General features: G+C 36.9%; 1 protein-coding gene across 2 annotated transcripts; it reads right to left on the reverse strand.

The window, feature by feature from the left end:
- Positions 1 to 14,318: 14,318 nt before the first annotated feature.
- LOC140989983 (pentatricopeptide repeat-containing protein At1g80550, mitochondrial-like) lies at positions 14,319 to 17,615 on the reverse strand. 2 transcript variants are annotated; one of them, XM_073459570.1, is made up of 3 exons: positions 17,542 to 17,615; positions 14,800 to 16,590; positions 14,319 to 14,641 (listed from the first exon to the last, which is right to left on the reverse strand). In XM_073459570.1, exons 2-3 carry the CDS (start codon positions 16,229 to 16,231, stop codon positions 14,610 to 14,612), a joined length of 1,464 nt encoding a protein of 487 aa, XP_073315671.1. In that variant the 5' UTR covers positions 16,232 to 16,590; positions 17,542 to 17,615; the 3' UTR covers positions 14,319 to 14,609. The 2 variants fall into 2 exon arrangements, with proteins under 2 accessions (XP_073315671.1, XP_073315672.1); XM_073459571.1 differs by lacking the exon at positions 17,542 to 17,615 and adding an exon at positions 16,851 to 17,086.
- Positions 17,616 to 26,825: the final 9,210 nt, after the last annotated feature.

The raw sequence follows: 26,825 nt of genomic DNA on the forward strand, positions 1-26,825 counted from the left end.
ATCAAGTTTAGTAAGTCTAAAGACTCAACACGTATAAACTGGAAGTAATGAGTAATACGTAGTAAAACCACACGCAACTTCAAAATAGAGAGTACATATTGGAAACATAAATATGAACATGATAACATAAACGTACTTGAGCGTGATCATAATAGCATAACATAGACGTGCCATAATCATAAAAACTTTTCTTAAACATGCTTGCATACTTGAACATACATACTTCATCATTTTGCGTAGAGGCATGTTTCAAAGCAAGTGACCCATACATAAAAAAATGCCTGATCAGACAAACCACAGTACTGGGCTGACAGGGACGCATCCACTACCAAATACATGAGATCCCCATTCATGCTTTAACGGGTGGATTGGTCCCTGTTCATGCTTTAACGCTTTCCAATCCTGATCTAAACTCGTTCATGCTTTAACGGGGTGGAGAGGTCCTCTTCACCGACTTCCAAACCCATTCATAATTTGGTCACAAGACATTTAGCATACCACAAAAACTTGAAATATTTTCTTTTGCACGTCAACATACTTACTTGGCGTTGAGTGATTCGTTGGATCTCGCTTGGGGCTGCTGGTGCAACATACTAACATGAGTTTGAATACTTAACTTGCATAACTTAGACGTAGGTACTCAAACTCACCACCAAAGTGATTAAATAGCTTATGACATTCTAAATCGCTCGGGACTTGACCTCGTTTAATCATCATACTAAACCATGACATAGAACCCCCAAAACATATCCTATATTTTATATTAATAATCCCAAAACAAATCCTATATTTTTACATAAATAAATTTTAACTATCGTACTAAACCATGATATAGAACACCGAAGCAAATAAAAAAAAATTTTAAATTTTTTTTTAAAAGGTACACGGACCCCGTGTAGGGGTCTGGGTAGGCTCTGGAAATTCGTATTTTTGAAGGGAAAAGGACACGGACTCCGTGTCGGGGTCCGGGTAGCCTCTGGACTTGGACATTCACGAAAATTCACTATCTTATTCATTCATTCTCTCAATCCAAGCCTAAGGACCATGAACCAACACCTCAAGACTCATCCTAGATACTATTACATTGATTCAAATCCGTAAAAACACCCAAAACGTCTCCAAACATCGACAAGAAACTTCAATAAAACAATGACCCGTAATTCGACATTGTTTCGCTTCCTATGACTTCTATTATATCCCAAGCCAATCCCGACCCACACAAACCACCAAATAACACCTAAACTCATCCCATAACATATCTAAATGCAGTAGCACAAGCCCAGAGGAGCCCAACGAAGCCTGCAACTCAAAAACTTCAAAACATGATGAACATCATTTTCATAAGATCGCAGGTTTGAGCAGTCACACGAAAAAAACATAACTAACTCGTTTCACATCCAAAAATTACGAATTTTATATCAAATCGAAGGTATAAAAGAGTATTACGTTTCATATGTTGAAAGTTTTTCCAAAACCTCGACCGAAAAATCGCAATTTTTAAAATGACAGTAAAAGCGTGATTTGTGATCCAAAAACCCTTTCAAACTTGATCCAAACATCCTTGCTCTAACTTCCACACATCACACATGGATTTTTACGCATAAAACAACGTAACACATACTATGACATGATCGACGCAGAAAGAAACAGAATATACCATGCCTTTAAATCTTTAACGTTACCGAAACGACGACACCGAAGCGGAGATGACGTGAGGATTGATCCGGGACGATGGTGGCTCAATTTTCTTGGAGAAAATTCAACAAAACTTTGCTGGAAACTGAAGGGTAGGGGCGGGTGCTCTCTTGCTATGAACCCTAGGTTTTTTTTCTCTTTAATAATCTGAAATAAGATATGTAGGAGTGTGTGTTGTGTGTTTTGGTGTGTGTAAAAACGTGTAAGTGTGTGTGAGTGTGAGTAATTAGGGGGAATTGCTTAATTAAATAATTAATCAAGCTACTTAAAATGTTAAACCAATTAACAAGCTAATAAAAATGGTAAACTAATACCTAATTTACTAAAATCCTCTAATTTAAAATTAATTGCACACTTGCTAAACTTTAAAAATTTTAAACCCTTAAATCACTAAACAAATAAATTAGACTTTAAAATACCAAAATTTATAAATCATTTAAAATTCTCCAATCCTAATTTAAAATAAAATACCACGTAAAAATATTTGCCAACATCGTTACCGGTCTCTTTTCCTCGATCCCGCGTCGAATGATAGCCTGAAACATGAAACTCAAGAAAAATATTTTAACGTGCATCATATAAACATAATTAATTTAAAATAATGCAATTTAAATAAATAATGCATCATTAAAAACAACTTTTAAATTTAAATAATGATTTAACTATTAAATAAATGAATGAGATTTACGTGTACTGATTTTGGGCACTACCGTTATCATGGCAGCCCCATTGTGCATCATAAGCATGAGTTTCAATGCATGAAAATCAAAGTTTTAAGATGTACAAGCCATAAAAACAAAAATAAAAGGGGAGTTTCATATTTCTCATGCCAACATGATTAAACAAACATAATGTTGGGATCGGTTGTGTCACGCCCCGTGTCCGAAGCGTCAGTGACATCCGGTATTGTTTAACAACTACTTGAAAACAATTAAGCCTAGTATCGAATTGCCAAAAACCAGTCTTTTTTCATAAATAAAACATTGTCTTTACAATGACAATAGAACAACCATTACATCAGAGTTTTGCGGAAACGAAACAGAAGAAAAGGATAAAAATCTCAATTCTTGGGCTTGACTTTCGATCACCATCCCCAGAACGCTTCCTGCTCCTCCCCATTCATATGTTCTTCATTTTTATCTGAAATTTGTAAGGGGTGAGTGTTTTGGGAAACACTCAGCAAGTGGGAGTCGATCGATTCCAAAGATACATATAGAACTTAATTCTTTAAAAATTTTCTTTAACATACTTTAAAAACTTAAAATTCTTAATTTGACAAGACGGAAACGAATCGAAAGAAAGACGGAACTTATCAAACAAAACAGAAACAATTCACATCATTTCGGAACGGACAAAACACTGTTACTCATCTCATTTCCATGGTCAAATTGTCCCCGATATGTTAGTCCTCTAAGGGGTGAGGCCAGAACTCGGTTTTATACCCACCGATGGGGGCCAGACAGAAATGGTTTTATACCCACCATTAAACAGAAATGGTTTTATACCCACCATTGGGGGCCAGACAGAATCACAATTCTCGTCCCATTTCAAATTGAATTGTAACAGTGTAAACAGAATTCAGAACAGACAGAACTTTTCAGATTTTCAGACTTCAGAGTTTTCATACGGACACAGCGGAATCAAAGGAATTCGAAGCATAGAAGAAACACATAATCGATCGTAATTTTAAACAAAACAGATAGCCATTTTCGAAAATAAGGACACACATATATGCATGTCACATTATTTATATCAAAGTTTAAAAATACAACAAAATATGTAACAAAAGCCCACTTACTGTTCTTGAAGTTACGGTTCGAAATGTGCAGACTTGGTTGAACGAAGCTTGCTAAATTTCGGCCAAGTGATGACCGAAATCTTCCCACAATGTTGATGATAATTCCTAGCACGAACTCTCCGAGACATGACTTCCTCCATCCTTCTTGCTAACGGCTGCCGAGAGGTGGTTTGTGGAGAGGGAGAGAACCGATTTTTCTTGTAGCTTTTTGGTGTGAGTTCTTTATCATATGCATGCCATATTTATAGAAAAAAAAATGGCCTTCCATCTAGCCTTGGCCGAACACTTGAGCCCCAAGAAAAGAAATAAATGTAGTCAAGGCTATTCTAAGCATCAAAAGTCACCTTGGTTTACTAAAGAGTCCATTCTTGCACAATAAATTGGTTCAAGCCTCTTAGATCTTCCCTTAGCTCCCTTTTTGGTCATTTTAGGATAAGCATGGTTGAGTTTCATTGAGCTAAAAGATTGAGTGCTTGAGCTAGGGGTTTAAGCCCATTAGCTAGGGGTTTCGTCCCCGACAATCAATGAGCTTACTTGAGCTGAGGGTTTTAGCTTATGAGCTGAGGGTTTCTTTTCCAAGAATCTTGGAGCTTCCTTGAGCTGAGGGTTTTAACTTGTGAGCTATGGGTTTCCTCTTTCGGGTGACGTATCCTCAATTCTCAAGGTTTTGCATTGCCTCGTCTTCTTTTTGAGCTACTTGCCGTGCTTTTTGAGGTGCTTTGCTTTGAAAAATCCGGGTTCTCACATCTCACCCTCCTTATTGGAAGTTTCGTCCTCGAAACTTAAGCTTGATTATTCCTCAAAGAGATGAGGGTGCCGAGTGTGCATATTTTCTTCAAATACCCAAGTTGTTTCTCGTTCAAATTTCCATCGATTAGTAGCGGTTCAACTTTAAGAATGCTACTTGGATATGAGACATACTTCCTTAGCTGTGAGACGTGGAAGACGTTATCAATCCTTGACATGCCTGGTGGTAAAGCCAGCCGATAAGCTAGGTTTCCCACTTTTCCCAGTATTTCGAAGGGTCCGACATATCTTGGAGTTATCTTTCTAGATTTGCTGAATCGAGCCACTCTTTTCATAGGGGAAACTTTAACATAAACTTTCACACCATTTTCAAACTCCAACGGTCTTCACTTTAAATCAGTCCAGCTCTTTTATCACTCATGAGCTGCCTTGCATTTTTTCCTTGATAATAGCTAGTTTATCAAAAATTCAAGTATCATGATAGCTTTCTCTCTGATTTCAATACTTCCATGATAATTATTTTTATCGGCAAATTCAATCAAAGGAAGGTGTTTATTTAATTCCTCCGAGGTCCATGGCACACGCCCTAAAAATATCTTCAATAGTTCGATCCACCATCTTTGCCTCATGTTTAATTCTTTTTGTGTGAATGATATTTGAGGCTTTGGTGATCGCTAAATATCTCACACATGACACCAAAGAATTTGATTCTATGGATCTTTGGCACAAATACAATTGTGGCTAATTCAATATCATGTGTTGGATAATTTTGCTCACATGATTTTAATTCCATCGATGCATAGGCAATTGCTTGCCCTCTTGAATGAGAACACATCACAATCCTCTTTTGATGCATCATTGTAAATGGTGACATTCTTGGTTTATTCGGAAAGTACTAATAATGGCGTAGAAGCGAGTTTCTTTTTCAGTATCTAAAACTCTTCTCACATTCTTCAATCTAATTGAATTTAGGGTTCTTCTGAGTGAGCTTGGTGAGCAGAAGAAAATTTTTCAACACATTTTTTTAATAGCCAACTAATCCCAGAAAGCTTCAAACTTCTATTCTAGTTTTTTTTTTTTTTGGTCAAGGCCAGTCCATGATTGCCTCCACCTTTTTGGTGATCCACTGATATACCCATTTCAGAGATTATATGACCGAAGAATGTGACACTTTTTAATCAAAATTCACATTTCTTAAATTTAGTATATAGTTATTTTCCTCCGAGCATCGGTAGAGCAAGACGAAGATCTTCCCTGCGGTCTTCCTCACTTGTTGAATATTCAAGAACGTCATCAATAAATGCTACCACAAACTTGTCGAGGAATTTTCTTGAACACTATGTTCATGAGTTCTATGAATGTTGCTAGAGCATTGGTCAGGTCAAAAGGTATTATCGTGAACTCATAGTGTCCATACCCTTTTTTTTTAGGCTGTTTTAGGAATATTCTCTACCTTGGCCTTCAATTGTGGTAGTTTGACCTTAGATAGAGCTTCGAAAAGATCTTAGCTCCTTTTAATTGATAGAAAAGGTCATCTATTCTTGAAAGATGACATTTGTTCTTGATCCTATTGAGTTATTTTTAGATCGACACACTATTTGTGCTTTCACCATTCTTTTGTGTCAATAAGACTGAAGCTCCCCAAGTAGAGACACTTGGTCTGATTCGTTTTTGACTAACAAGTCTTGGAATTGATCCTTTAGCTTCTTGAGTTCAACTGAAGCCATTTGCTAGGGTTCCTAACATTTTAGTGTAGTACGAGCTATCAAGTTACTTTCGAATTCTACTTCACAGTCTGAGATAACTCAAAGTAACGCTTCCGGAGCTCTCTTACCACATGAATATTTTATATCTTGAGCTCAATGCCTTCTTTTGCTTCTCTCTTTATTGCTAGTTAGACTTCTTCGCCATACTCCCTGCCTTTCTAGGTCTGAGAAGCAGAAAGGAAGGATTTCCGTTCCTTATCCTTGCCATAAAATACATTTTATTCTTGGATTGGAGTTTTGCATTCTTACCCCGACAATCTACCATTGCATGATTCTTGTACGACCAATCAATTCTCAGAAAGACGTTGAAATTTACCATAGTACACTGAATATATGCGTATCCATACTTATTTTGTTCTATTTTTAAAATTGTCACGATTACTATCTCAAAATTTAAAACCAATATAGAATCTTATAACATAACTCCTTTTCAGCTTATTGACTCAAGTCCCAATAATTATAACCTAGTTAAAATTTCTTTCAACCTTGTACGGAAGAAACTAATTCCTTAAACAATTTTTTTTTTACTAAATCTTTCTTTGACTATGATCCTAGCATGCTTTAACACAACAAGTTTCTTTGATGCTTTTCTCCTCAAATCTTCCCCCTATTTTTTTTTATACTATAAGAAGAGTCAGAACTTATTATACACGTTACACTTTCTTCGATGTAAACCAATATCTCATAACTCTCTTTGTTTACCTCAAGTAATGACCTTGATTTCTTAAGTTATTGTTTCTTACCTTCATTAAATATTCCAAAATCTTACATATTTAAATTTATTGCTTGTCGTCCCAAATTAAGTCCATAAATTGACACAAAAATCAACTTCTATGTCTGAATATCAAAACTTATATAATTCTTGTCTCATATTTTAATAAATAATTTATTATCCACGAGTCAAACTTTTCATCTTAAGTCGGAAGCTTATCTTCGATAGGTAAATTCCCAAAAATGTAAGTTAACTTATATCAGATGGTGTACTCCAAAAATAGAATTCAATTTATTTTTGTAAATTCCCAAAGAAATATTACACTTCTTTCTTATCGTATCATATAACCATAATATCAGTCTAGCCTACCTTATCATCTCACAACATTACTGCTCTTTTTCCACTACATCCATAGGTGCTTCTTCTTCTTCCATGTTTTCCACAACAAGGTGCGCAGTCTATCCATTGCGGCATGAAGATTGGCGATGTAACGTTCTTGCTTGCTAGAAAAGTCTTCATGTTGATGACAAAAGCTATAATGGCCCGAAAATTCGTGTTTGAAAATTTGCGGAAAAATTTAAAATTTTCTTTTTAAAGCAATTAAAATGCCTCATTCACAAAATAATCTGATAAATCAAGTTTAATGTTCAAAATAGCAACGGAAGAAATTATTGTTCGCAAAATAACAAGTTAAAGTAACCCAACAACTGATAAAAATGTTTGAGCATAAAAAAATGGTAAATGCTGTAAATGAGGTCATCGGGTCCCACTACTGCCGACTCGAGCTGGCTCACTGGTCCCCGCCCTCGATCTCGACATCATCAGCACCTACAACAATCAAGTCTAATGAGTCTAAAGACTCGGCATTCATATATTGTAAATAACAAGTAAATAATATAGTAAAATTTGCATAGGATAAAATATCATGTCATGAGACATACGTGAAAATAACTTATCATGATCAATTATAATATGTGCATAACTGACTGAAAGTCATAAGTGAAATGCTTGCTCAATCGAGCTCTGTCATAAATAACATTTCATAAATTTTCTGTTGAGATTATGTTCTACGCAAGTGGACCCTGCACTGAACTGAATTGAATTGACCGGTAACTGGCGACCGGGTGAAGTAATGTTTGTCTGATCAGACTAATGCCACAGTATACTGGGTGAAACTGAACTGAATTGACCGGTAACTGGCGACCGGATAATACAATGCTCACATGATAGTGAAATGCCCACAAGCAACATCACATAAATCTCAAAAATGAATATTTTATATTTTTATGCACGTAATAATTAAATGGCATAATTAAATTTCTTGTATTATTTTACCACATGGATTGGATCGTTCCCAGGCTCGCTGCGACCTAAATTTAACATGAAATATATGCAAATGATTTTCTTGACCAAACTTTGTAATTGAATCCGAAAACGAGACAATTACGCCAAACGACTTCGTATTTAATCAGGACTCCGTGCCAACCCGAACCAACACCGAACCATCATTTAGTCATGATTAAATACACTTAAAATAATGAAATAATGCTCCTAAAATAATTAGGGCCGAAATGTTGGTGAATGGAGGCCAAAACATGAAACACTCTTTCGAGAGTCAATTTGGCACATCGCACCGTAAATTCTCGTACCACCTCTAAAATGATCTGAATCACAAACGGCCAAAAACATGACCTTCCTAACTTGATGAGGCACTGTCCTGTCCAAGGCCATAGGCTAAAAGCCAACCAAGAACTTAAACGACGCCTCTGAACCGTGCACCAAGCTGCTGTCCAAGTACAGCAACAGCGCTTGTGCTTGCATCGCTTCGTTTGCGAGGCTATTGGCCATTGCAGCTTGAACCACCGACCAGAGCCTCTTCCCAACATCCTAATGTATGACTTGAACCATGGCTAAGGGCCCTAGGCCAGCCACGATCCAAGCAACACCAAAAACACCACCACGCCTCCAACCGAGAACCAAACTGTACGCGTGGGACGTTTTGCTTGTTCCTGCTGTCATGTGCCATTCCAATGGCCATTTGATTGACCATGTCATGATCTAGACATCATGAGGTGTGGTATGAACCATGGATAAGGGCTAAAGAGCCAACCAAGCTCCACACCAACACCCAAATTTTCGAAACACAACACACACCAACCAGATTTTTTTTTTTTTTTAGGGGCTGTTCTTGTTTTGTTTTTAAAACCGATGGGGACGTGAACCAAGCCATGAAAGGGCATCTTGGTCACGTCCTAGACATGTCAAGGAAGGGTCCCAACCATGGTTACAGGCCCAAAAGCCAACAAAGATTCGAACCTCCTTGCATCATCCAAAAACAGAATTTTCGAAACTCAACAATTGCAACATGAAGGGTTGCTGTCAAATCTCTTCTTCCAGCGTGTAGGGGCTGGTACCAATGGACTAACACGACCCTAACATGTCCTAGTACATGTCTAGATGCAGCCTCGAGCCCCTGGAATCGAGCCAAACCCTGAATTCATCAAAAACAACAAAACCGTGAAGAACAAGTGGGGGACGAAATTCTGTGCAGATTTTTCTTGGAGAGTTGCTGTCCAAATTCGGTTTTGCCGTCTAAATCATGCACATGAAATGTTTTAAAATGTTAATATGACTTTATTGAAGAGTGAGGGAAGATATAAACATGCCTGGAAATCGTTTGAAAGGAAAACGAATTAATACGACGATACGGCGCGGCGGAGACGGAGTTGCTTTCTTATTTCTTGTTGCAAGTTCTCGATTCCTACAAGCTGCAAGGGGACGATTTTAGCTGCTGTAGTTTCTCAGAATTTCGAAGGTGAGGGAGGTGAGGGAGTGTTATGGAATGAGGGAAGGCTATTAGGAAAATAAAGGAGTCAAAAATGCTTTGGAGGGAAGTTGCAATATCAAGGAAATGGAATGATGCAAAGAATGATTCTCCTTCCTTCTTTCCTTCCTTTGACTCTCGAAAATATAGGATTGCTAGGGTGATTAGATGGTTTAATGAGGTGCACAAAATTGCTTAATTATTAATTATTGAGGATTTAAAAGTGTAGGAATTTTCAAACCAAGAATTGATTAAGGAATGATGTCAAATGGAGAGTTGACAAAATGAGAATGATTTGATTTGATAATGAGGGGGCCGAAATTTGCTAGGCTAAATTAGGTAGAAATATTGCTTAATTCATGAATTTTAACCCTTTAAAGTTTTAAACACTTATTATGTATTTTAGTGAATTAATGACTTAATTTAGAATAATCATTTTCTTGCATGCATGGCTAACTATTAAAATACATTTACTAACATGTTAGGGTAATATTTTCTTGAATATATTAGGCTTATATTAATTTATCACAATTGGTTACACATTTTAATTTAGGCTTTTAATTAAATTAGTGAACATAAAGAATTTATTTACTACTTATCTCAAGTTAATTAAATAAATTCTTAAATTTTCTTTTTCATAAGAAAATAAATTATTATTTATCTTAAATAAATTCTAGGAATGTTTTCTAGATGTTAAATTTTATCTCTTTACTCCAACTCCAGTTCGGCTCACTTATTTAACTGAAAAAGTAGTAATTAAACTACTGCATGAACTAAATAAATAAATTTAAAGAAAAGAATTTAAATAGTCATGCAATAAAATCATTTTAATTTAAATACTAGAATTATGCATGACTTATACGTAGTCTAATTTACGGGTTCTACAAGAGCGGTTAGCAAGATACTTCTCAGTTTCAATCCTTACTATCAACTTTCGATTAGGGGAAACTAGTTGTACCACGTGAGATGGGTTACGTAGTGTTAGGGCGAGCTAGCTCTTTGCTCGATCAAGGTGATGGTCGAGATGCTGTATATCAGTTTGAAGCAGATTCTTAATCTTCGTGAGTTCTTGTTCATCTTGTTTTCCTCTAGTAAGTTGACGCATGCGAAGTGCGGCTTGAGCACGAGTACAAGACCATAAATTGAGGTAAAATTTCAGAATGGTATCAAAGTAAAAGGTAGAAAGGCAGAAAATTTGAATTGAAACAAAGTTTTCGTGGAACTTTCTATACTAGAAATTTTCAGAATCATTGAAGGAGATAGACTTTGAATTTCGAAGGAAATGACGTCGACATAAGACGTGAACGAATCCGATGGGTGAGTTTAATTCAGATAGGAATGCACTAGGCTTATGTCAAAACTTTGTCAAATTTTGTCTGTCAAAATCCCAGCGAGACTATGAACCTGGCTCTGATACCACTTAAATATCACGCCCCGTGTCCGAAGCGTCAGTGACATCCGGCATTGTTTAACTACTACTTGAAAACAATTAAGCCTCGTATCGAATTGCCAAAAACCAGTTTTTTCATAAATAAAACATTGTCTTTACAATGACAATAGAACAACCATTACATCAGAGTTTTGCGGAAACGAAACAGAAGAAAAGAATAAAAATCTCAATTCTTGGGCTTGACTTTCGATCACCATCCACAGAACGCTTCCTGCTCCTCCTCATTCATATGTTCTTCATTTTTATCTGAAATTTGTAAGGGGTGAGTGTTTTGGGATACACTCAGCAAGTGGGGGTCGATCGATTCCAAAGATGCATATAGAACTTAATTCTTTAAAAATTTTCTTTAACATACTTTCAAAACTTAATATTCTTAATTTGACAAGACGGAAACGAATCGAAAGAGAGACGGAACTTATCAAACAAAACAGAAACAATTCAGATCATTTCAGAACGGACAAAACACTGTTACTCATCTCATTTTCATGGTCAAATTGTCCCCAATATGTTAGTCCTCTAAGGGGTGAGGCCAGAACTCGGTTTTATACCCACCGGTGGGGGCCAGACAGAAATGGTTTTATACCCACCATTGGGGGCTAAACAGAAATGGTTTTATACACACCATTGGGGGGCCAGACAAAATCACAATTCTCGTCCCATTTCAAATTGAATTGTAACAGTGTAAACAGAATTCAGAACAGACAGAACTTTTCAGATTTTCAGACTTCAGAGTTTTCATACGGACACAGCGGAATCAAAGGAATTCGAAGCATAGAAGAAACACATAATCGATCGTAATTTTAAACAAAACAGATAGCCATTTTCGAAAATAAGGACACACATATATGCATGTCACATTATTTATATTAAAGTTTAAAAATACAACAAAATATGTAACAAAAGCCCACTTACTGTTCTTGAAGTTACGGTTCGAAATGTGCAGACTTGGTTGAAAGAAGCTTGCTAAATTTTCGATGTTGATGTAATTCCTAGCACGAACTCTCCGAGACATGACTACCTCCATCCTTCTTGCTAACGGCGGCCGAGAGGTGGTTTGTGGAGAGGGAGGGAACCGATTTATCTTGTAGCTTTTTGGTGTGAGTTCTTTATCATATGCATGCCATATTTATAGAAAAAAATTGCCTTCCATCTAGCCTTGGCCGAACACTTGAGCCCCAAGAAAAGACATAAATGTCGTCAAGGCTATTCTCAGCATCAAAAGTCACCTTGGTTTACTAAAGAGTCCATTCTTGCACAATAAATTGGTTCAAGCCTCTTAGCTCTTCCCTTAGCTCCCTTTTGGTCATTTTAGGACAAGCATGGTTGAGCTTCATTGAGCTAAAAGATTCTGTGCTTGAGCTAGGGGTTTAAGCCCATGAGCTAGGGGTTTCATCTCCGACAATCAATGAGCTTACTTGAGCTGAGGGTTTTAGCTTATGAACTGAGGGTTTCTTTTCCAAGAATCTTGGAGCTTCCTTGAGCTGAGGGTTTTAGCTTGTGAGCTATGGGTTTCCTCTTCCGGGTGACGTATCCTCAATTCTCAAGGTTTTGCATTGCCTCGGCTTCTTTTTGAGCTACTTGCCGAGCTTTTTGAGGTGCTTTGCTTTGAAAAATCAGGGTTCTCACAGGTTGGGAGTGAAAATCATTGAGCTACAATAGCTCGGTTCTTGAAATATTGAACACCGATGAATTAAATTGATTTTGGTTTTAAACCAAGCGGAAATCACTCGAAATAATCCTTCGTAGAAACCGATTAAAAATTTTGTAAAGCATTTAAAATATATGCAAGTTGAATGAGTAAAAATATTTTGGTTCAAGCATTTTATCAAACACTTTGTATTAAATATTTTGGTATTTGAAGAACACAAAAAATGCTTCAATAATGCATCCTTAAAACAATGGAAATGATAAGTAAATGCAATAAACAAATACTTAATGGAATAAACAAATAGACACGAATTTGTTTATGGATGTTCGGAGACTTAAAATACTCTTACGTCATCTCTTCTTCCTATTGGGAAGGATTCACTAGAAGACTTTGATTTATACATCTACTTGTACAAACCCACTCCGGAAGAGCAGCATCCAATTAGAACTCCTAGCACTCAAGATTGTAGACAACACCTCACAATCAGCATATTGTTTAATGTCTTCTATGCAAAGACTACATACACAAGTTTATTGTCTTTGTGCAAGACTCGCTCAACTAATATTTGAAGTTCAACTCTCTTATATATGTGTGAGTGATTGTGTGTGAGGAATTGATCATTTACAGTGTACATCTCAAATGTATCTTCACACAAAGGCTTGTGCTCTCAACTGATTTCTTCAGGCTAACTACCCATGCTTTGAATTCTCTTCAAAAGCTCTTGTTTGATCTTCAAGATGTTGTATTTATAAGTCTCAACAATGATATATACGTTAGACACAAGAATATGACCGTTTGGAAAGTTTTTGTATTGTTTCTGAAATAGCAACGGTCAAATTCGCCTTGCTGGACAATTTCCCGAGTGGTCAACTCTAGTCAACTGGTTCAGTTCAAATGGTCTGATTCAGTTTCAGCTGGTTCAATTCAACTGGTTCAGTTGGTCAGCAGCTTGTCTGGTTCAGTTGGTCAGCAGCTTGTTCAGTTCAGTTGGTCAGCTGCTGGTTCTGTAGTGCCCAAAATCAGTACATGTAAATTTCATTCATTCATTTAATTATTAAATTATTTAATCAAATTTAAATTGATTTTTTTGATATGCATGATTTATGAAAATTACATTATTTTAAATTATTTATGTTTATGTGATGCACGTTCAAAATATTTTTTCTCGAGTTTCTTGTTTCAGGCGATTATTCGAAGCGGGATCGATGAAAAGAGACCGCGACGATTTTGGCAATTTTAAATGTAGTATTTATTTTAAGTTAAGATTTGGGGTGTTTTAATTAATTTATTAATTTTCAGTATTTTAAAAACCTAAATTATTTATTTAGGAAGTTTAGAATTTTAACATTTTTAAAGTTGGACATTTTATTTTGTTAAGAAGGAGAATTTAATAAAATTAGTGTGTATTTTATTTCAATTAAAGGAATTGTTAAGTTATTGTTTGATTAACTTTTAAATTAGTGGTTAATTTATCCCTACCTTCTGTTCAAGGTTGTGAAGTTCCATAACTAGGGTAGTTTCTTCAGGGATAAGAAGTTTGACAATGTATTAAGCTCTATCCAACACAGAATTACAGTTTAAAGGGAAGCTATCTGGGGCATATCCTATTTCTGAGCCTGTTGACAGACTTTCTTGGGTGATATCGGATAAAAATGCCAGAATCTTCTCAATGCCTATTAGACAGAAAACTTACATGGATAAAAAATTAAAACAGTAATTGCTATAAGTTAAAATTAAAAATGGATTACAAGATTGGCGCATTGTGCTGAAAATTCGAGATTGCAGTGACCATATTATGTTCCCATCCAACTTTGGCGAGGCTCGTCCGATCCTGTGTCCACTTTCTCAGGACAGAAGCTAAGTCAATAACATCGAGCATCAAAACACCTCGTCGTGGAATTTGCTCCGTGACTTCGAGGCCGTGTTTTAGAAAAGTAAAATAATAAAATCATAAAATTCTTGATCTCCTTCATATTCTTAACTGAAACTCACCAACTTGTCCTATCAAATACCACATCCAGACATCTTTAACTTAATAGTAAATTTGCCCAATATATTGAACAGTCCATATAGCAAATCTGCATATATTAAACTAATAAACCCACTATATGAACTTTCATACAAGATTTTGAGCTTCTGACACAAAAATTAGATAATACCAAGCTCTTCACTCTCTTGCTTTGTTCCTAATTCAACTCTTGGCTTAGCTGAAAGCCCTTTCATTAACATCTCTTCATCATATTTGCGTGCCTTATCAACCAAACCTTTCTGCAGTAAAGCATCAATAAAAGCATTATATGCAAACGCATCTGGGCTCTGCCCGTGCTCTTCCATCGTCTTCCAGACATAAAAAACAAGTCGAAGGAAACCCCATCTGCCAAACTTCCTCAAGAGCATGACATACGTGTCCATCCTTGGTCTAACCCCACTTTCGATCATTTTATCAAAGTAATTGAGAATCTCCGTTGGCTTTTCAAGGCACGTAAAAAAGCAATGATATGTTACTATGTTTGGACCACAACCCCTCTTAGTCATCAGATTGAGCAATTTATGTGCCTCTCTACACCTCCCATTTTCACACAATTGTTTCAGAATTGTGTTAAAAGTCACGACATTTGGGTCACAGCCTAACTCGATCATTTCTTTATACAGCCTCACAGCCATATCAACCCCCTCAGAAATCCCAACAGCACGGATAACAGTGTTGTATGCCACAACATCCAAGTGGATTCTCTTCTTCTTCATCTCCTTGTACAACTTAACTGCCTTCCACGGCTTCCCGCTCTTGCATTGGATATCCATGTATATCGAGTATGAATACAAATCCTTTGGAACACCCCTCCTATCCATCTCCTCCCAAAACTCCCTACATTTTCTCCACCACTGCATTTTAAACCATCCCCGTAAAATCATGTTACATATTTTGGTACTTTCGACATTGAAACCAAACAACAAATTATAATTACCATCCCTCGTATTTTTGAAGCACAGCTCCTCAGCTTCTATCACATGTTTGTACTCACACAAAGCATCAATCAAATTTGAGAAGGAGGTTTCATCCCTCAAATTATATTCTACCAACTTATCAAAAGTATCAATTGCTTCTTTAACAAGATGGGCAGCAACATAACGCTTAAACATTATACGAAATGTAATATAATCGGGAAATGTACATTGATTTTTCCTCATTCTTTCTATCATTCTCCAAGCAATATCAAACTCAAAAACCTTAGCAAGAATGTCAATTACCTTGTTGAAGGTTTGAGTGGTGTGATGGAAACCGCAATTCATTTCAACCCAATCAAAAAACTCCAGGGCGAGCGTCCAGTCATTATCGTAACAAGTGAGAGTTTCAAGTACAGCAGTGGGCAGAAAATCTGAATGCTTGAAGAGGGCTGTGGTCGGAGTCGTCGTACTGTTAAAAAGATTTGATTTTGGGTGCTTTTCACTGGAGTTTGTCATAGGGTTTGGAGGAAATGGTGGTACCTTGGTAAGGAAATTGCGGTAACACACAAGAAATTGAAGGTGGGAAGGAAGAAAAGAGAGAGGTAAGTATAAACATTGGATTTTGGAGGGGATTGAAAAGAGCATGATACTTTTGAATTACCAAAGACTTCACCGTTGTTTGGGCCAAAAATAAAATTTTCATTTGGGTCAACACCAAACTAAAATTTAAATTGGCTCTTTAATGCTTGGCATAATTCGCCCCAAAATATCGGCAAATGGGGTCCAGAATTATGTGGAACGCCGAGACCACGAAAATCAAGTCCAACAATAAACTAGCAGCTTTATAAACAAAATCACCAGACCCGCTAATTGTGCATGTTCAGAGATAAAACAAAAGACCAGTTAATGGAGTTGATAACAGTGATTGGCAATTGAAGAACGTGAACTTGAGACGAGCAAAGCGGGCCTAGTGGATAGCAGAAGTGCTGTTCCTGCTGAATCACCTGCAAAAGCCACATCAACAGTTATTGAGGAGGCAAATGAAAATTGAAAGTGCAGAAATATAAATAAAAATAATTATTCAACACAAGAGCTCTCCACAAAAGCCAGAGCTCGCGCAAATCTGCAAAAAGCAACTCACTAGCAATGTAATCTCTAAAGTATTATTTAGAAAATTAGTTCATTCCTTAGAATTTAATTGCCTAATTACAGTTTTAGAATCCTATTTTCCTTTCAAAGACAAACAGATATGTTTCGTACTTACTATACTACAGCAACCTAACTCATAGAGGATTTTGCGGATGTGAACTCCGCAAATGTGCAAAGGGAAGAGACATTAGAAGTGAACGAACTCCCTCAAATCACCTCCAGTTCGAATATGGTAGAACAGCTAATCACAAGTTAGCCCTTACTGAAAAGAGGAATTAAGAGGGGAATCATGGTGGAAACTTTCAATGTGGAAAATGATGTTACACAAAATATGAGTCATAGTTTCTGATAATGCACAGTAACGTGATTGCGATGAAAGTTTAGACCCATACAATCATACTATCTAATTCTTGATAATTGTGGACAAATTCATTAAAAAAAATAGTTTAAGCCATCGATAACTCATCATTCGACCCCCTTAAATGTCAACCTATAAACTACGTTCACAATGACTATAATTAGGATCTAGTTCACGGCAAACGATTATTATTCAACCAAAACTGAGAATTACTCTTATCACACAATTCATCCCACACAGAGAAATCCATTTATCCACGGGCCCTGTGTTCTATACTATATATATCACCGTATCTCTACAGTAGCAAGGACAATATGCTGCGACTTACACAAACGCAACCAAGGAATCCCTAAAGATGATTGAGCAAAATCTTACAGAGAAGCAAGCGAACATGGTAGAGGGCGAGGGCGAGGGCGAGGGCGAAGAAAGAGGTGAAAAAAGGTCGTACCTTCCTCGCGTTCTTCTGATTTGCGAAAAATTCCTGTCGAGAAGAAACACTGAACGTAAAAGGGCACTATATTTTTTATTTTTAAGTTGTATATTAATGACAAAAATTAAATAAAAAATTCAAATATGTTAAAAATAAAAATTTACGGTAAAAAGTAAAAATCTCAAACTCACAAAATATATCAAATTACACACTTTATAAAATTTTTTCTCTATAATTTTCTTCACAAATTGTGAGATATATTTATAGAATTTCTTTGGAAATAATCCAAAAATAAATAAATCATTACAGACATCATCACACAATAATTTTCAATATTTACAACTTTTATTTTGAACATTCAAATATTTCAACTTTTATTTTTCAACATTTAATAATTCTTTATTTTCAACACAACCACTTATGATGATGATCATGATACAATGATTGTATTCATTACGTGTTTTTATAATGCCTCGTTAAAAACCTTACTAGAAAAAACTCATTGGAATAAAAATCATAATAATGGAAAAAGAGTGTATTCACATAAACTCCCCCTCGTGTTAACACGAACGATTCTTCACAAATTTCGTAGATTGCGCATCACAATGTTATATATATGCTTTCTGAATATTGTCATAGAAAGTGCCTTTGTGAAGAGATCTGATGAGTTTTTACTTGATTGAATGTAACGAATATCAATATCTTTATTATTCTCAAGTTTTTGGGTGAATGCGAAGAACTTAGGGGGAATATGTTTATTCTGTCGCTTTTTATGTATCCCTCTTTCATTTGAGCAACACATGCATCATTATCTTCATATAGTATCACATGCTTCTTGTCAAATGATAATCCACATGAGATTTGGATATGTTCGGTCCCGAAAATACACGCACGCATAAACATAAAAATAAATTAATCATGCATTTTAAAAGTCATCCAATCACTAAATAAAAATAACTACAGTTAAATAAAATTTTAAAATGTGACTTCATCAAAGGAGATACTGTTTCAAAATTAACACCATCAAATATCTAGAAATCTGACAATCATCAAAGCATAAAAATCATGAATATTTTGAACTACTGTTTAAAACCCATGACTCCTAATCATATTATGCGGAAGAAATGTGAAGTCCTCGGGTTTCCAATGCACCAACAACCCTAGTCTACTCAGTCCTCAGCACCTCCAGTCTCCTCATCAACCAACTGCTCACCTGCATCAATCACACTTATGATTCTAAAGACTCAACACAATTATACATATCATGCAACAGTGAAAAGTACTGTAAACAAAGTAACTTTCATTATCTTCAAAACATAAACATAACGTAAACATATTCATATCTAATCATGTAATGTCATAACATCATGTACGTATTCCTTTTCCTTTATTGAATTCAGATCATTAGTTGTGACTTTCGTATTAGCTCTAAGTTGATGGATCCATCTACGTATAACCGCGGTACCCGGCGGCGGGGACATCAGCGACATTTTTACCCGTCCACTGAGTCTTGGCCTTACATGTTCGTGTTCGTATTAGTCACAACCAACTCACCTCCTTCAAAAACATGTTATCATATTCGTCACTTGTAAAATTCATGCATATACATACATTTTCTTAAAACCAAGCATACAACGTATTTTTCAGCATTATCATAAAAGTTCATATTCATAATTCACATAAACATTTTAAATATGCATTTTCAGTTATCAGGGCACTACCAGGACTGCTAACTCGATTCAGGTGCAAAATGATCATTTTGCCCATGAAACCCTAATTTGATCATTTTACCCTTAGACCTTAAAACTTCGACCCGAATCCATTCAAACTTATCAAAACACCTTAAAACATACTTTTAATCATTTCTTAGACGTAAAATCGAGCCCATGCATTGAATTCTATAATCCTTGAATGAACTTTCGGTAGTAGCCAACTAGTCACAAGAAATTACGGATCTCGGTTACGCTCTTAAGTACGGGCCATTCTTCCACTGCCTCGACTTTACTCGGATCGACCTCCACTCCATATCTAGAAATAACATGGCCGAAGAACGCCAGTCTCTTAAGCCAAAACTCCCACTTGCTGAACTTTGCGTATAATTTCTTTTTTGCAGTATTTGCAGTGTTGTCCTCAAATGCTGACTATGCTCCTCTTTACTCCTCGAATAGATCAAGATATCATCGATGAAGACAATAACAAATTGATCCAGATACGGCTGAAATACGCAATTCATGAGATTCATGAAGATCGTCGGCGCATTGGTCAACCCAAATGGCATGACCATAAACTCGAAGTGCCCATACCGAGTCCTAAAATCCGTCTTATGAACATCAGACTCTTTTACTTTCAACTGGTGGTATCCCAAACGAAGATCTATCTTCGAGAAAATCGATGCTCCTTCCAATTGATCAAATAAGTCTTCAACTCTAGGTAAAGGATACTTATTCTTGATGGTGACTCTATTCAGCTCTCGATAGTTAACATAAAGTTGGATGTTGCCATCTTTTTTCTTCACGAATAACAATGGTGCGCCCCACGGAGAACAACTAGGGCCAATAAAACCCTTGTCTAGCAATTTTTGAATTTGATCTTTTAACTCTTTCATTTCGATGTGTGCTAGACGATAGGGTGTCTTAGAAATTGACATGTGCCCGACATCAACTCAATAGAAAATTCAACTTCTCGGTCTGGTGGAATGCCAGAAACGTCCTCAGGAAAGACAATAGAAAAGTTTCTGACGACCTCAACATCATCTAGCTTCTGACTGACAGGGGCATGTGCTGCAGTAACACATACAGAAAATCATAGCATCCTCGTCTCATAAGTTTTCTGTGGGGCCCTTAGCTCCTAATCGTTATTACAACGCAATTTGATTAGGGTTAATTAATTACAACGGAAAACGAGTTTAAAATTTTTTTAGAATGAACCCAAAATATGCTATTTGAATACTAAAAATAGTATTTCATCTCACATCATAAAACATGCCCACATATAAACAAAACAACTCATACAACAACAAATCATATCCTCGAGACATATCCCGGTATATAGATACATAACATATATACTGGGAAAGACCACGAAACCTCAACTCAAACTGTGACTCCCGCCAGAATTACCATCTCCGGTCTCCTGATATCCTGGAGTACCTGTCATTGTCCACATACAAAGACAACAACAGCCCCATCTGGGTGGGCAAAGCTCAATCTGAATCAACCACAATATATACCACAGATATCTAAACAATGATATATGATATGCAATGCATGTATGTCGTGGATGTATCAGGTCAAATGCCCATCCACTGAGCACATGTCAGAGTCAATCGAATCCCTATCAAATCAATGCTCGAGCGGGCACACCGGCCTCAATCAGGGATAATCGTATGATAGCGTCGACAAAGCGCAATCAAATCCCAAATCTCAATCAATCATCGGGGCCACAAATGACTATGCTTTAAGGGTCATGTAATACCAAACATAGCATTGTGTTAACAAACCCCAGAATCAAATAAAATCATATCAGGGTATCCAAGGATCATAGCTCAACGTGCATGTCATATATGCCACATCAACTCAATACATAAGGCATATATACATGTAATCTCAATCCAATCAATCAAACATATATCATGTAATACAGATACCTGTCGTATGTTACCCGGTCGCAACATAACTCAATTCTTCGTTCCAGTCGATGTAGCTTGAAGATATCAGTATAATAATCTATCTACATCAACAACATATTCATTTCAATCAATAACATAATTCAAAATCAATAATATAAGTTTCAAATATCTTTTGAAACTTCAAAAATTCATATCAAAGTCAAATCATAGCATAATTCAATTCCGACTTCAAAACTTAGTTTCTTGTCGGTTATTCTACCGTATATATTTATCAGATTTAATAATAACTGACAAATAATTCTTCAATCTCAATCCAACGATTAAAATTCCCTACTTATAATAAATTGGAAAAAATTCAAAATAACATCACTATAATCACCTCTTCTTTGTTAAAATCATACATTATTCAACAAGCTTTAATTTCTGTATGATTTAACAATTTATCGGATTTATTCCAAAAATCGAAAAATTTCAAACATCACCAAAAATATAGAATTTATACCTCAAATCGAAGACCTCATGTCAACGATCCCAGAACTGAAGTCGGTTCGTCGATTGGATACACCGATAAGTCGTAAGATCGAAAAGAAAAATCGAAACCTATTATTTCTTTTCCTCTCTTCTCTCGACTTTCTCCTCTGTCAGAGGAAGATGAATGCCATTCATTCTTTACGTTTCGACGTTATCTTCTTTTCTTTTCTTTTTTTTTATTAATATTATATTATATTATTATTATATTAATAAAATAAAACAAATTCGTACTTTATTAAATAATCTAAAATGTAAAACACTTGCTGATTTTAGATGGTATAAAGATACTTTTTTATCTCGAATTTATGAGATACCAGATTGTAATAATAGTCTTTGGAAAGCAAAATTTATAGATGGTTTACCCTTTCTCTTTGCAGAAATAATTAGAAAAGTATTAAGAAAGGATGATATAAATATTTCTTATGGCAGTTATACTTATGGCAAATTAATAAGTATTTGTATCCAAGAGGGTTTAGCTCTCTGTAATGAATTAAAATTAAATAATCAGATTAAAAGACAGAATTTACTTGAGAGAAAACAACTAGGTAAATTTTGTGATCAATTTGGTATGGATGTGGGGACCCGGGCTCTAACTCAATTCGTTTGGGGGTTAGTTGGATCTTTGCTAGAAAATGTGGGTCAAAATTTTGCTTTTAACATTAAATCAAATGTATAAATGAAGCATGGAACTATTCTTTATTCGATTAAACAAACATAATGTACATACAAGTCTGTTTTAGTACAATCATATACTAGTGTTCAGAAAATCCAGTACACATCAAGTACCAAACGACTAGTAATCTGCTATGCCCGAAATCACCACAATATCTTGATCTCTCATCTTGCTCGCGACCCTGATCCTGTCCCACCTGTCGTTATGTACACATACAGACACAACAACAGCCGGAAACTCCGGTGAGAACAAATCCCAGTATAAAACATGTATACATGCATGTCATGCAAGTAAATACAAAATCATAACACATAAATCAGTAATTATGACACACTAGTGAATACAGATAAAACTCTTCAACTCTTATTCTTTGACTCGACTCATATCTAAGTCTAGGGATCCCGGTGTGAATAAGACGTAACAAGTCTCCCACCTACTCTCCCAATCGGGGTGGCGGTACGTCTTATTCCTAGACTTCGGTCATATCTGTATCGAATGTCTACAATCGGAGATGATCTGCTCCTATGCGTCGATACACCGAACGTCTAGTTTGACAATCTGTCAATGACTCCTATCTCAAATGCTTGAATATAAATCTATAAACAAGACATAATCATAATCAAACATAATTAAGAATCTAGTATGTGATTTTGGGAAACTCGTATCCAGTCTGAATCGAGTCATGTCTTCCCGTGTTCACATGAATTATACCTTTCTTGCCGTAGTCCCGGTCTGAACAAGTCGAAGTCTTGAAATTTCGATATCAATCAGTCAATACCAATCTGAAAATACATATATACAATGTACCATATCAACCTCTAACTCAAAGAAGTACACATACGGATCAATATTCAATCTCGGTACATTCCGGCGGCATAACAGCGTAATCTTGCGATACCGGTCAACTCAAACATCAATAATCAATCTCAATAACTCATAAGCAAGATTATATCATCCAAATTCTAATTCTAGCATATCAAAATCTATTCAATTACATCAATATATGCTGAAATTCACAACAATTGCATACGGTACCATTTCTTCGATCCGGTTGCGAATAAACGTTCCCAATAATCACAAGAACAATTACTAACAATAAAACTCTGATTTCCCCCAACCATCTCAACTTCAAATCATGTTGAAAAGTAATAACACTTACATCCTGAGATAGCTCTTGATGAGAGGAGCACGAATCTAGTCTCGGATCGAAAATCGGATGATCGGCTTGTGTGAAGTCAATTTCTTAAGCTTGAAGAAAATTTGAGAGTCCTCCCATGGACTCCTTCGGTGGTCTAGCTCTGAATGAAGGGAGAATGTGAGATTACATGTTATATGCATGGCAAGGACACTTGGCTTATTTTTCATTCTGCATGTCTCGCGCATATGCGCGACCTCAACCGGCGCATATGCGCGAGACCTACTGTCTCGGCACTTAACAGTTTTATCTGCTGGCGCATATGCGCGCCCCTTCTCGGCGCATATGCGCCCACTTCTCTGGACATCTCGCTCATATGCGGGCCTCTTGTCGCGCATATGCGCGAGACCTTCGTCTCAGCATTTCTTGGACTCACTCAGCTCGCGCATATGCGCTCCCACCAGCCGCGCATATGCGCGAGACCTTCGGGTCTCACACAAAATCTTCGCACATAATTACAACTCAATAACTCCAATCCAAATTCGACGTGCTCTATCTATAATCATATCAATAAATCAATAAATCGACTCAGATTAACAGGATAAAAATCTCGGGCATTACATTTCTCCCCCTCTAAGATATGATTTCGTCCTCGAAATCTCAGGCAATCAATCAAAGCGGGTAAAAAAGCAAAATAATCAAGACTGAATAAATACTCACATCATACAAATAGTTCTGGATATATCTGTCTCATCTCTGATTCTGTTTCCCAAGTCGCTTCTTCAATACCGTGACGACTCCACTGAACTTTCATTAATGGAATAGTCTTCGTTCTGAGCTGTTTCTCTTTCCGATCAAGAATCTTAATTGGCTGCTCAACGTAACTCAAAGTCTGATCTAGCTCGACTTTTCAGGCTGAATGACATGAGAACTGTCTGGCATATATCTACGTAACATCGATACATGAAAGATGTCATGTATCCCAGATAGAGAAGGAGGAATGGCGAGTCGATAGGCACGATCTCCTATCTTCTCGAGAATCTCGTATGGACCGATGTATCGCGGAGACAATTTGCCACGTTTGCCAAATCTGACAACGCCTCTGAAAGGAGAAATCTTCAGGAATACTCTGTCTCCCTGTTCAAATACTAACGGTCGACGTCTGATGTTCGCGTACTTTGCCTGTCTATCATGCGCTGTCTTCATTCTCTTCTGAATGACCTTCACCTTCTCTGTTATTTCACGGATCATATCTGGCCCTAGGTCTGGTACCTCGGAGATGTCATCCCAGTACAACGGAGATCTGCACTTCTTTCCGTATAATGCCTCAAGTGGTGCCATCTCAATGCTATTCTGGTAGCTGTTGTTGTACGAGAATTCACAAAGAGCTAGTGAATCTTGCCAACTAGTACCAAAATCTAGTACTACAGCTCTCAGCATATCTTCTAAAGTCTGGATAGTTCGCTCTGACTGTCCTTCTGCCTGGGGATGGTAAGCAGTACTCAAGTGTAATGTCGTACCTAAAGCCTGCTGCAAACTGTGCCAGAAATGTGAAGTGAAACGTGGATCACGATCTGATACGATCGACTTCGGCACACCATGTAATCTGACACCCTCTCTGACATATCTATCTGCCATCTGATCATGTCGGTACGTCATCTTGTACGGAATGAAGCATGCGGATTTGGTCAATCTATCTATCACAACCCAAATCGCATCGCAGCCTCGGGATGATCGTGGTAACTTCGTGACAAAATCCATGGAAATGTGATCCCATTTCCATTCAGGAATAGCTAAACTCTGAAGTAACCCTCCGGGCTTCTTTCTTTCGGCCTTCACCTGTTGGCAATTGAAGCACTTTGACACAAACTCTGTAATATCTGTTTTCATTTGTTTCCTTTAGAACTGTGTTTTCAGATCATTGTACATCTTCCTGCCACCAGGATGTATACTGAACCGGCTACAGTGCGCTTCTGACAGTATCTGTTGTTTCAAATATGAGATATCTAGCACTACCAGACGGTTATTCACATACAAAACATGATCAAGTACCTGATACTCAGAAATATGTCCTGATCTGACCATATCAAATGACTTCTGAACACTCTGATCTGTTCTTTGTGCCTCTTTGATGCGAACAATCAATTCTGGTTCACACTGAATAGTGGCAAGTCGCAACGGTCTACTATCTGTATCAAATGCTAATCCAGAAAAAGCAACAATCTTCTATCATATTCGAAACACCTATCATCGACAAGGATAAGGAACATACCTTTCGACTCAAAGCATCCGCTGCTGCATTCGACTTCCCTGGATAGTACTTGATCTCGCAATCAAAGTCTTTCAGTAGATCAAGCCATCTACGCTGTCTCATATTCAATTCTGACTGAGAAAACAGATATTTCAAGCTCTTGTGATCAGAGTAGATCTCAAATTTCTTGCCGTACAGATAGTGTCGCCATATCTTCAGTGCAAATACGATAGCCGCCAATTCAAGATCATGAATTGGGTATCGAGTCTCGTGTGGCTTCAACTGTCTCGAAGCATAGGCAATAACATGCTGTCGCTGCATAAGAACACATCCTAACCCTCTGTGCGATGCATCACAATATACAACGAAATCACCTGTACCTGAAGGTATCGTCAACACTGGAGCACTGGTTAGTCGTCTCTTCAACTCTAAGAAACTAGACTCACAATCTTCAGACCACACAAATGGAGTATTCTTCTGTGTCAACTGGGTAATCGGTTTCGCAATACTGGAGAAATCTTTAATAAATCGTCGATAGTACCCTGCTAAACCCATGAAACTGCGTATCTCTGGCACAGAAGTCGGTCTCGGCCAACTGATCACAGCTTCCACTTTACTCGGATCAACAGAAATACCGTCTCCAGATATGATATGACCCAAGAAGACAACCTGTCTCAGCCAAAACTCACACTTTGACAGTTTAGCATACAGTTGCTCATTTCTTAACGTCTGCAACACAATTCTCAAATGCTCAGCATGATCAGTCTCATTTCTTGAGTAAACCAAAATATCATCTATAAAAACAATCACAAACTCATCCAGATATTTCTGAAAGACATGATTCATCAGTCCCATAAACACCGCTGGCGCATTCGTTAAACCAAAAGGCATGACAATAAACTCGAAATGTCCATACCTGGTTCGAAATGCAGTCTTCGGTATATCTGAATCTCTGACTCGCAGCTGATGATATCCAGATCTCAAGTCGATCTTGGAATAGACAGAGGATCCCTGCAACTGATCAAACAAATCATCGATGCGAGGCAATGGGTACTTGTTCTTTACTGTTGCCTTGTTCAGTTGC

The sequence above is a fragment of the Primulina huaijiensis genome, chromosome 12 (genome assembly GCF_012295235.1).
Source record: "Primulina huaijiensis isolate GDHJ02 chromosome 12, ASM1229523v2, whole genome shotgun sequence".
In the NCBI taxonomy this organism is placed as follows: Eukaryota; Viridiplantae; Streptophyta; class Magnoliopsida; order Lamiales; family Gesneriaceae; genus Primulina; species Primulina huaijiensis.

What these genes read in the sequence shown, in the direction of transcription:
- LOC140989983 (XM_073459570.1), bottom strand. Translation starts at nt 16,231, where the DNA reads ATGCTCTTTTCAATCCCCTCCAAAATCCAATGTTTATACTTACCTCTC. An exon ending in GCAAGAGAGTGAAGAGCTTG is followed by an intron (nt 14,642 to 14,799) that starts GTATTATCTAAT and finishes GGTATTTGATAG; the next exon opens with GACAAGTTGGTGAGTTTCAG.